General features: G+C 45.7%; 2 protein-coding genes across 2 annotated transcripts; one reads left to right on the top strand and one right to left on the bottom strand.

Annotated features, from left to right (window-relative positions):
* The first annotated feature begins 3263 nt into the window (after positions 1 to 3263).
* Positions 3264 to 4565, top strand: LOC147986655 (uncharacterized). Its single transcript, XM_087542102.1, has one exon. The coding sequence runs from the start codon at positions 3264 to 3266 to the stop codon at positions 3807 to 3809; it is 546 nt and encodes a 181-aa protein (XP_087398228.1). The 3' UTR covers positions 3810 to 4565.
* Positions 4566 to 4701: 136 nt separating this feature from the next.
* LOC125539649 (uncharacterized) lies at positions 4702 to 8156 on the bottom strand. Its single transcript, XM_048703148.2, has 7 exons — positions 7963 to 8156; positions 7319 to 7454; positions 6588 to 6678; positions 5695 to 5814; positions 5467 to 5589; positions 5060 to 5178; positions 4702 to 4971 (listed from the first exon to the last, which is right to left on the bottom strand). Exons 1-6 carry the CDS (start codon positions 7994 to 7996, stop codon positions 5092 to 5094), a joined length of 591 nt encoding a protein of 196 aa, XP_048559105.1. The 5' UTR covers positions 7997 to 8156; the 3' UTR covers positions 4702 to 4971; positions 5060 to 5091.
* Positions 8157 to 10557: the final 2401 nt, after the last annotated feature.

Raw genomic sequence — 10557 nt, 5'->3', positions numbered from 1 at the left:
CAGATCAAACGGAATCAATACAATCAGTATATTGTATTGAGAAAAACATATTTTTCATCTTTCTTAACTTGACCAATGCCTTTTAAATGGTCCTCCGGCTCTGATATCAGGAAAACCATCTATTTTTCGCCCCTTGGGCTATTTTCATGGTTTTGTACCGATATTGACCTTGTTGTTGCCGCCAAAAAAATCATCATCGTCGTCACTAACAGGGACCACTCCCATGCAACTCCAGCGACCACTCCTAGCGCCACGAGCTAGCCGATAGTGGACCTCCCCTACCCCTTCCCTTCCCTCGCCATCGTCACGCAAACCTCATGCAACGTTGGCACCGGTGTGGACATTCTCCAGTGTGGTAGTGTCGACTATGGTGGGCTTGGTGGTGTTTTGCTGCAACGAGGGGAGGCGGTTATGGTCAGCTATGGTGGACTCGTCCGCACTAGAGGTGCGGATCGGGCGGGTGGTTGGCATGCGTCTTAAGTGGGTGAAGGAAGACACGACGGTCGCCCATCTTATGCCTCAGAGTGTGGTCATGCGGGGTGGCGGGGTTGAAGGTGTTAGTGCATGCAAGTCTTCACAGTGTGGTGCTCAGCGGTGGGACTGACACGGCCTCGACACGTGCACATTTAGAATCTTGACGTGTGCCAAAACGGATTGGGTGGTGTTGCCCCTTCTTGGGGGCTTGATCCGAACGATGAGGGCGAGAGGAGGCATGGTGGACGTCCAGGCAGCTACCCAGGGAACGTGGTTAGTGATCCACGAGGTTGTTGCATTGGTGGTCATATATGGTTGCAACCCTACATCATGTGTCCTCCCTCTCTCATCGATGAAGGTCGAAGGCAGTGGGGCAGTGTCTTCGAGCGGGGCGTTCGGGTCCTCCACTTGCTTCCTACCTTTTCTCCATTGGGTGGGGTGAGCATCGGTCTCTCTGCATCCAGATCTGGCTAGGGAGTTGGTGTCAGTTGAAAGAAAGGTTGATGGCAGTGATGGCTTCGATAACAAGTATACGCACACTCCAGGTGAAACCCCGAGATTTTGCCTCGTTGGCTTGACCAGGCAACGTCGATGTGTGTACGCTATTACCTTGTCAAGGGTGTTGGCTCAAATCTTGATTTTGGGGATGGAAATCACAAGTTCGACCATTGGTTGTTTTGGATGTCCATGGGTTTTTCTTATATAAGCTGATCTATCATTGATGCCTAGCTTTGCTTACCATTGGGTTTTCCAAAATTTATCTTGTTTGAAAGCGTCTCATTGAGTTATTTTAGTTTCAAAGTGTATTTTAATGTTTCATTGTGTATCAGCAAACCCGAGCCAAAACAATGAATTATTTTTTATTAGTACACAATGAAACATGATGATACACGTTGAAACAAGACAAAAACCGAACAAAAAATTTTGAAACGAGATTTTTCTTCACAACAACCAAAAAAGTAGCACAACTCTCAAATCAACCACAGGTGGTGAATCCATGCACGAGATATCCCGTACACGGTAGATAAACCATTCTCCTTCTTGGAACGTTCTGTGTCTCGATAGCATATAGAGCAGTAGTAATTAATTTCAATTAGAGCTCAGTGGCTACCACTTATAAGGCTCGCTCAATTCATGGGCATGGCCCTCTCCCACATGCACCACATGGTTTGAAAGGTTTGGGGCTTTGGGCTCCATCAAAATTCAAGTTTTTGTGTGATTGGCTTTGCAAGATCGGATTTGGGCCGCTAACAGGTTGGCAAAGCGTGGGTGTACAAATTGAGGCCTTTGCCCTCTTTATAAAAGGGAGCAAAAAAACATGGCTCAACTCTTCTTCAAGTGCCGCTACACCCTTAGATTTTGAAACTTGGTCATCCAGAGGCTAGGCCTTGTGTACATGGATACATCCATTTGGCATTTGGAGGGCCCCGTCAAGGATTGATGAGATAAGAGAATCGGAATGCAAAACCCCAATAGATGAGCCATGACTTCTCTCATCATGTTTGTCTCTTTGACAATTTGGAATGAGAGAAACTCCCGGGTTTTTCGGCAGAGGAGAGACCCGCCGGCAATCTTGTTGAACATCATCTTCGATGAGGCGAAACTTTAGACCACTACGGGTGCTAAGAAACTAGAGAAAATTGTATTGCATGATGCATTGTTTCGAAGTGTACTTGTAAAACTATATTTATCGCCTCAATTAATAGATGATGTAAATCTTATGCCTCTGAAAAAAAAAATCAATCAGATTAATTCCAATCCTCTCTGGCCCAAACCCCTGGTAGACTTACGAACAAGTTTTACGGATTAGAAGTTACAGAGTGAAATGACATGAACTGATATGGGGGTGGCCGGCCCCATAGTGGAATGCAAGGGGTGGGGCGAATTAAGGAGGGCCGCATCCGTCCGTAAAAATTGCCCGTACATTGAGCATTTTCACCGAAACCCAGACTTATAACAGTTATACCTGGCCATGGGATACCCGACCCGGCCCTATCTTGCCCACAGGCCAGCCATGGGCCTGAGATCTAGACCCGATGGCCGGGCCGGGCCTAGGCTTGACATATTTGTGATTTAGAGAAGGGCCCGACCCGATGCCCCAAAGCCTAGCGGGCTTTTCCGCTGATGGACTTGGCCTGGGCCTGATATCTAGGCCAGACGGCCGGGCCAGGTCCGGGCCTAGGTTTTTTGCAGTAGGCTTGTTAGACCTGACCCGACATATGGCCAGGTATAATAATAGTACACAAATATGGTAGTTTTACGTATACTTTTACAAAAACTTTTACGTACTGGGAGGGCGGAGAGGGATAGTAACCACCTGGAGCTAAACATGGGAATAACCGTCGTCCGATTGTGCTGGTGTGTATGCTTTTTGTAGATGTGTTACGTAAAAATAGCATTGCTCGTACAGTACAGTGTGTGAACCCTCTGCGTTGGAGGCAGGAGCCGTACGTACACAACACAACCGTAGCTTGAGCTTTCCTTGGATAGCTATTGATCGTATCAGCTGCGCCCCCAGCATGCATGCACACACAGGTGATACTACCCATGCCATAGTTTGCGCAAGTTTCTGTGTGTCGCAACCTCGCAGACATGAACAAAAGCTCACAACGCGCGACACAACCGATGCGATCCCATCCCTTCCGTCTCTTCCAAAACCCCACAACCCCCACCGCCTCACTAGCAGCCTCTATAAATGCCCGGCGACGCAGCCGCACGAATGTCCCGTCAGTCCACGGGAGCAAACATCTCAAGCTGACACGGGAGCTGAGCTAAGCCGACCTGCCGCGATGCCTGCCAGCAGCACCGAGCCGACGAAGCACATTACCCTGCACAACTTCCTGAAGCAGCAGCAGCTGCTGCAGCACCGCCTCAAGCCCACCGCCGTGCTCTGGGGCTGGCCGGCGACGCCGCGCCCGGTGCCGGACGACGCGGCGGACGACGCCGACGGCATGGGCGGCGGGGCGTGGCCGCCGCGCTCGTACACGTGCGCCTTCTGCCGCCGCGAGTTCCGGTCCGCGCAGGCGCTGGGCGGGCACATGAACGTGCACCGCCGCGACCGCGCCAAGCTGCGCGGCCAGTTCGGCGCCGCGGCCGCGCAGCTGGGCGCGGCGGCCGTCTCCGAGGCGCCCGCAGCCGCCGCGGCGACCACCGAGTACGCGCTGCTGTACCCCGTGCTCAACTCCACCGCCGCCGGCGCGCGGGCCGTGTTCATCCCCAGCGACGACGTGCTGCTCTCCACGCCCGTGGCAATGGCGCACGGCCACCGGTGCCAGCAGAGCGACGACGAGAACGACACGGACATTGACCTGGAGCTGCGCCTCGGGTGGCCGTGAACCGGAGAGACGTGCCCGCCTTTTGCTAGCTCCTTCGTTACGTGTGATTCTTTATTCGTCTTCCAGTTCGAGCCATTTTTGCATCGAATGAATAATGGCATAAGATTACCCGACAAAACCGCCATTGAACAAAGCCTCCAAAGGGGAGACGACGAGAGGACAAGAAAAAAAAGGGTGCAAAGTAGTACAAAATATATGTCATGTCGTATAATATATGTGGGCCTCGGCGCCTCGATTGATCATAGATTTGGTTTCCATCATCGTTTTGTTTTTCACCGGCAGGGTTTAGGCGACAGTTATGATGTGACACCGAGGAGTTCTGTCTCGGGATGCCCATCTAGAAGCCAACATACTCAATAGATTTTTCAATTTATTTTGGTTCCTTTAATCTATGATGAAGTGAAATTACATTTCAACGACATACTTGCAGAGATTTACTTCGGTTTTATTATAGGGGATACCGAATTTCAGATACAACATGTATGGAGCAACACTAGCTACAACTACGAAGGATTGCAAATCATATGCAAAATAGAATCCAACTCATCTAAGGTCCATTTCACCGGAGTTTCATCAAACCTGCCTAATACATGCCCAAATCGGTAATCCACCAATACTGAAGTCTAGATGTTGAATTTTCAGCAGTGTTCTCATTCTTCAGGCAATTTTACCCAGGTTACTGGTAGACAGTAAATTCAGATAATCCTATGCCACACAGCTATTGCGGTCACCAATTCTAATATGTTGATTCCAGTGGAAGTTTTAGAGCTCATGCAACAACAGAGTTTGCAGGCATTGCAGCAATACATCTTAATACGAGAAAGATGTCCAAGGTAATGTGATTTCTAGTCGATACCATTCCGATGCCATCAGTTGATTTCTTCTAGGAAAATTTAAACCAAACACACCATTGTCTATTATTAGTGGTACTAGTACACAACAGATTGAGAGAATCGTATGCCACTCAGCTATTTAGATCACCAGTTCTAAATTACACAATTTTCATGAAAGTTTTTGGAGCTGATGGCGATGACAGAGCATACAGAACTACAGCAATACAGCTTGAGCACAGAAAAAATCTCCAACGAACTACTTGCAATCATTTTTGGTGTCGCCGGTCAGTTGAATAGAGCACCCATCAGTTTGCCCGACGAAATACTCCCTGTAGTTTCAGTTTGACAAGGTTCATTGTTGACTACACTTTCGATTCAGATGTCTGCACTATATGAATTCCAGGGCCAGTGACTCACCTGGCAAAGCTGCTAATCACACGATATGATCATTATGTTGCACTTTCTCCTTGCACAAAACCCTGTTCACTCGAGTTTCCTTCCAAAACTCCATTATCATCCAGTTTTGATATTTCAATCTGCAAAGTTAAGTGAAAATGCTATAAGTTTTCATACAGCAACTTAACAAAAATAACACTCATAAGCAATAACACTGAAGAAATATAAAACTGAATTTCATTGATTCATACTTCCAGCACTAGCATTGACCATGTAAAAATTGTTTTTACTAGTATTCATTTGAAGAGCCTTTACATTAACTTGTAGATTTGAGAGTACTTAAGCCAAAGCACTTTGTTTGCAAAGAAATATTACTTTACATATTATACAGAAAATATAACACTGTAAAGGTTCTATAATGGTTCTACTTCGGTTTCATCTTTAACAGCCTCTTTTTCGACACTGCCAGTGACACGCTTCAATCGGGCGGCAGCTTTGTCAATCGCAAGGTTCAGTTGGCTTATCTTGTCACCCAGTGTCTGACGAGTTTTCTGGAACAAATACACAAATATTTAGTTGTCAAAATAATACCTTTTAATCTTTCACATATAGAAGTCTGGAAATGTGCCACACTGCCACCGCATTTGGCTCCTTACCTCTAAACCTTCATCATAGTATTGAGCATTACGTGGCCTTGGTACACTTTGGACGCCTTGCTCGTCAGGCTTACCATCTTGCCCGTCGTCATTCAGCAATGTATCTAAAGTTTTGCTGATCTGCTCAAGGAGGTCAAGTTTTTAACAAATAGTCCCCCGGTGGAAAATTGCCAATAGAACAAGGCAAGTAGATAACAGATTGTAGCATGGGGCCAGGGCCAGTCATACACCTGTCTGCCAAGCGTTAGACTGGCATCAGAGATAGAAGCAGCAACTGATGCGCATTACTAGAGGACTAAGACTCCTTTCCCTTGCCCATTAAGCTAGGAATTGGATTTCCCGCAAAAAGAAGAGCTAGGAATTGGATGTCAAAGATTTGAATAAGGACAAGATATATTAAATTAGTTAGATTCTAGCTTTTGTTCATTACTTCTTACTTGCAACCTGGTGTTTGAGGAGATTGAATAATCAAATAGGGGAAGCAAGATCTGGAAGGATCACCCATGTTCCTTCCCTCTCTCTCTTGCGATGGCAGAGACGCACCTGGCCTGTGCAAAACGCCACAACAGTGCACAAGTGCTGACTTGTTCCTTCACGTTCCTATTTCTCTGTACTTCCGCTCAAGACCATAACAACCATCTAGACTAAAAAAATAATCTGTACCACCTACACATAGTAACTTGCATCATGCTTAGTTAAGAGTTGTAGTATTACATGTGGACTTTGAGCTTGTTGAGATCGTAACTTTTTGTTTGTTCTTCGGTAGAACACTAGATGCTGTGACTTCTATATTTGCTAGGCAGAGCATTGTTAATTAATGCATGATGGTTTTACATTCCCTTCCTGAGGTTGCACATGTGGCAATGAAGAATACTCCAAAGGTTCGATAATACCTGAGGAGCAAAGACATAACCCAGTGTTCCAAAGACTGCTCCCCCTATGAGAAATCCAGTCAAGAATCCTCCCCCGCCTTTAGAATCTTCACTGCATAATCACATCACAGAAAATAAAATTTGAGAAAAGCATACAGAATGCGGGAAAAAAACATACCGGTACTCTAATGATTACAAGATATCAAAACATAGCAAAGCTCTGTCCAAAACCAAAGTACCAGAAGATGTCATCGGTCAAGATGACAGTCCAAACCCAAGGTGCAGGAAGAAGATGCCATTGGGGAATATGACCTCCACCACTTGTGTTAAAAGGTAACTGATACATCTACTTGAAAAGAATCTCAACAAGCGCTTTCAACAAAACATGTGTGTCTACACCAAAATGTAGGCATGCTATCTACAGCACAAAGCATTTTCAGCATGATATAGTGATATGAATTGTACATTCAAAATATTAGAGCTCCATTTCAGCGTGCCGGTGCTCAATTCATATGCAACTAGAGCAGAACATGAACAAAGAATTATCATTACCAGTCATCTCAGCTGTAGCTTGAGCTATGGAACACTAAATGAACCAGGCTACTTGTTCTCTACCACGAGACAATGTAACAGAGATGAAAACTGGGAGAAGCTGCCTATGCTCGATTACTTCAAAACTTTTGGTGCTCCAGATGTAATTATTCAGCCGTAAAAAGAACATAAATAATCAAGTAACAAATTGTAAGCAAGACCTTTCTGCTCTGCAGACGGTTAACTTTCCATAAAGATTTGCATTTTGGGAATTTGAGGGAACTGCCAGCTGCAAGAAATTTCTGTTTGAGATCAGCTTCTTCGGCTTGCATCCAAATGCACTGGTATGCGCCCCACCTGTGACAGAACAGAAGGAAATAAAACTCTCAGCAAACAACTGAGTAGCAACTGGGTACTAAAGAACTTCTACAGAATGCATAAAAATACTAAAATGCCAAGCTCCACTTATACACCAGGCAAGAACAAGCGCTCCATGAGTTCATAAGATACGAGCAATTGGATCTCCATATATTATCTACATAAAGAATAACCTTCCGGGAAATCCACACTTACAGTTACAGTGTTACTCAGTTACTCTGACCATACCATAAGTTGGACTGCAAGTAGCAGAAGCGGCGGTTGTTTGTGCAACCACGCCGCAATACAGATCCAAAACTAACACATCTACTCCTAGGTCCTTAGCACAGAACAAGTAAGGTGCAAATCTCTTTGGTCTACTAACTCTAGAGAAGTTCCGGTGGCCAAATTAACACGCATCTGATTCTCAAGCCAATACGTTTCCATGAAGAAAGTACCGAAGCAAGGGTCGGAGAAAAGAGACGCGGGGAGCGGAGAAGTGGCTCACCGGAGATGGAGAGGGCCGCGGAGGGAGCAGCCATCGCCGCCGAGCAGGTGGGTGCGGAGGAAATGAAAGGGGAACGGCCTCTGCAGAGGAGGCGATGAACTCGGCGGCTTCTCCTGCTTTCCGCCGGCTTCTCGCACAGCGCGGTGGACACGTGGAAGGATCAGAGCGGGGGATCTATCACTTGGCGGATGGTGTTGGGCTCTGAGTTTTTCTACGAGCAGTTGGGCTCTAATAGGCCAGTGATCCCGCAAACCACCGTCCTGCAAAATTTACGATAAACTAAATTTACGGTACCGCGGACGGTAAGAAAAAACAAATCTAATAAACAAACACAAACACATACGGTATAATTTAAACTAGCGGTTCGTGCCACATATTACATTGCTGAACAGAGTTCACACTAATATTAAAAAAACCTAGATACGCATCATCATCACCACCGTCCATCTTGACGCCGAGGTGGTGCTCCGTTAGTAAGTTGGAGAGGATGGCGAGCTGGTACTCCTCATTCAACGCCTCCACCCGCATCGCTGCAGCTTCATCTCCAGTGGCGATCGCCTCCTTCGCGCGCGAACCACGCGCGCTCCGCCACTCGGAGAAGCTTGAGCGCGGGCGAGAGGTCCGATCCAGCCTGTCGAAGTTGCTCCAGGGCCGGCGGCTGGCGTTGCGGGAGAGGGTGCCGCGTGTCCGCGCCTGCTCCCTGCGCCACTCCTCCACCTGCAGGCAGAGAGAGGAGCTACCGACCTCGTCGTCGTTGCAGTGCTTGCAAGGCGACGAGCCGCCACCCTCCCTCGGCCACCCCTTCTGCCACCCGCGCACGACATCAGGGCTCGGTTCCGGTGACTACGCGCGCCGCAAAAGGCTGCTGGAAGACAGGGATTTGTCGCCGAAGGAGAGGGGATTTGCGGCGGAGGGGATAGGGGAAATGAACGACGCGAACCCTAAAATCTCCTTGCTCCGGTATATATTGCGGATTCGGGGGCGGTTTACGGGCCTCCCGTAAAAAAATTATGAGTTGGCCCCCCTTTACAGGACCTGTTCATGCCTTTTTTTTGCGTGTACTGTAAATCCACAGAAAAAACGCGAGCCCGCGAGCTTTTACGAGATCGGCTAGAGATGTTCTTACAAACAAAATTTGGCACCCAAGGGCGGGTGGATTTTCCTATTCGGCGCATAGGTCATGCGCGAGCGAGCGCCTCATACCCCTCGGCTACCCGGAGCGTACAAGTGGGCTGGCCCAACTAGCTCATGTCTGATTTTACGAAGGTTCTAGAACGTTCCCAAACCACCACTTAGAAAAAACATTCCCAAACAGGTTTTTTTATTTCTCCTTTTCTTTTTTATTTCATCTTTTAGTTTAGTCTTTTCTTTTATTTTTTCATTTTTTCCTTTCCAAATTTCACGAACATTTTCTGAAAACCGTAAAAACAAATTCAAATTGGTGCACATTTTTTGAAATTTGAACATTTATTTCAAATCAGGGTGTAATTTTTTGAACTCAATTAAAATAATTTCGTATTTTTTAAAATTACAAACAAATTTTAAATTAGTGACCATTTTTTTAACTCACGAACATTTTTTGAAAACTATGAACATTTTTTAATTTACTATTTTCTAAAAAACATTCGTGAAAATTTGTTTGAAATTTTGCACATTTTTTTTATATTTTAAAAAAATTATAAAAATTCATGAATTTTTTTTTAGGTTTTTTGAACAGGTTTTTGAATACAAGATGTTTTTTGAAAATCATGGACATTTTTTGAATCCGTGAGCATTTATCATTTCCCGGACATTTGTTCAAATCACGAAATTTTTTGAATTCACAAACATTTTTTCCATAATTCGCAATTTTTTTGAAATCCCAAATTATTTTTTGAAAGGAAAAGATTGAAAAAAGAAACATAGGGGCTTCCGGCTGCGCACATGGGCCGCCCCATGAGGTCGTGTGGGGGAGTGGGGGGTACACGCTTGGAAGATACCCGGCGCGCTGGTCGCCATATATGAGCTCCCCTTGAGGGTACTTTTGTACTTTTGTTTTTCTGAAATATCTTTGTACTTTTTCTGTTTGCGTGTTTTCTTTAATTTTGGTTCAGCTGTGAAGCATGTTTTTGGAGTAATCTTGTAATAAGAGGGAAGAATATATAGTGCTCCCACCACTCATATACTCCCATGTCTGGTGAACATTCATAATTTTTTTTTAAAATGTACTCCCTCCATTCTCTTATACAAGACCACAAGGCAATATCCGAAACAAATACACAAGGGTAGCACATAATAAGTTTAACCGCTACACTTGCAGCGAGGATTACAGTCCAAGATGACAGAAAAGCACACATGCCATCTACCTATGAACAGAAAAAGCAAAAGAAAGAATTGCGAGAAGCATCAGGCCAATGACGGATCCCTGACTCTGTCGTTAAGTTCAGCAGCCGTGGTCTTGACACGAGAAATCAGGAACTCCGTGCCTCCTTGTCATCGACTTTAACCAGAGACTTCCACTGCTATAAAATGTTAAGCAATTTATAAACACAATCAGCAGGCTTGTTAGGAAAAACATGTTCAATCGAGAACCTATTCCTATCAGTCCAGGGAACC

The sequence above is a fragment of the Triticum urartu genome, chromosome 2A (assembly GCF_056163025.1).
Source record: "Triticum urartu cultivar PI428250 chromosome 2A, HENAU_Tu73, whole genome shotgun sequence".
Lineage (NCBI taxonomy): Eukaryota > Viridiplantae > Streptophyta > Magnoliopsida > Poales > Poaceae > Triticum > Triticum urartu.
The sequence above is the reverse complement of the archived record's forward strand: the minus strand, read 5'-3'. Positions and strand labels throughout refer to the sequence as shown.

Excerpts from the sequence above, each read along its gene's own strand:
- LOC125539649 (XM_048703148.2), bottom strand. The coding sequence starts at position 7,996 with ATGGCTGCTCCCTCCGCGGCCCTCTCCATCTCCG. Across the intron at positions 6,679-7,318 it reads ACCGTCTGCAGAGCAGAAAG|TGAAGATTCTAAAGGCGGGG; the intron begins GTCTTGCTTACA and ends GTGATTATGCAG. Across the intron at positions 5,815-6,587 it reads GTTATGTCTTTGCTCCTCAG|ATCAGCAAAACTTTAGATAC; the intron begins GTATTATCGAAC and ends CTCCTTGAGCAG.
- LOC147986655 (XM_087542102.1), top strand. The coding sequence starts at position 3,264 with ATGCCTGCCAGCAGCACCGAGCCGACGAAGCACATTACCCTGCACAAC.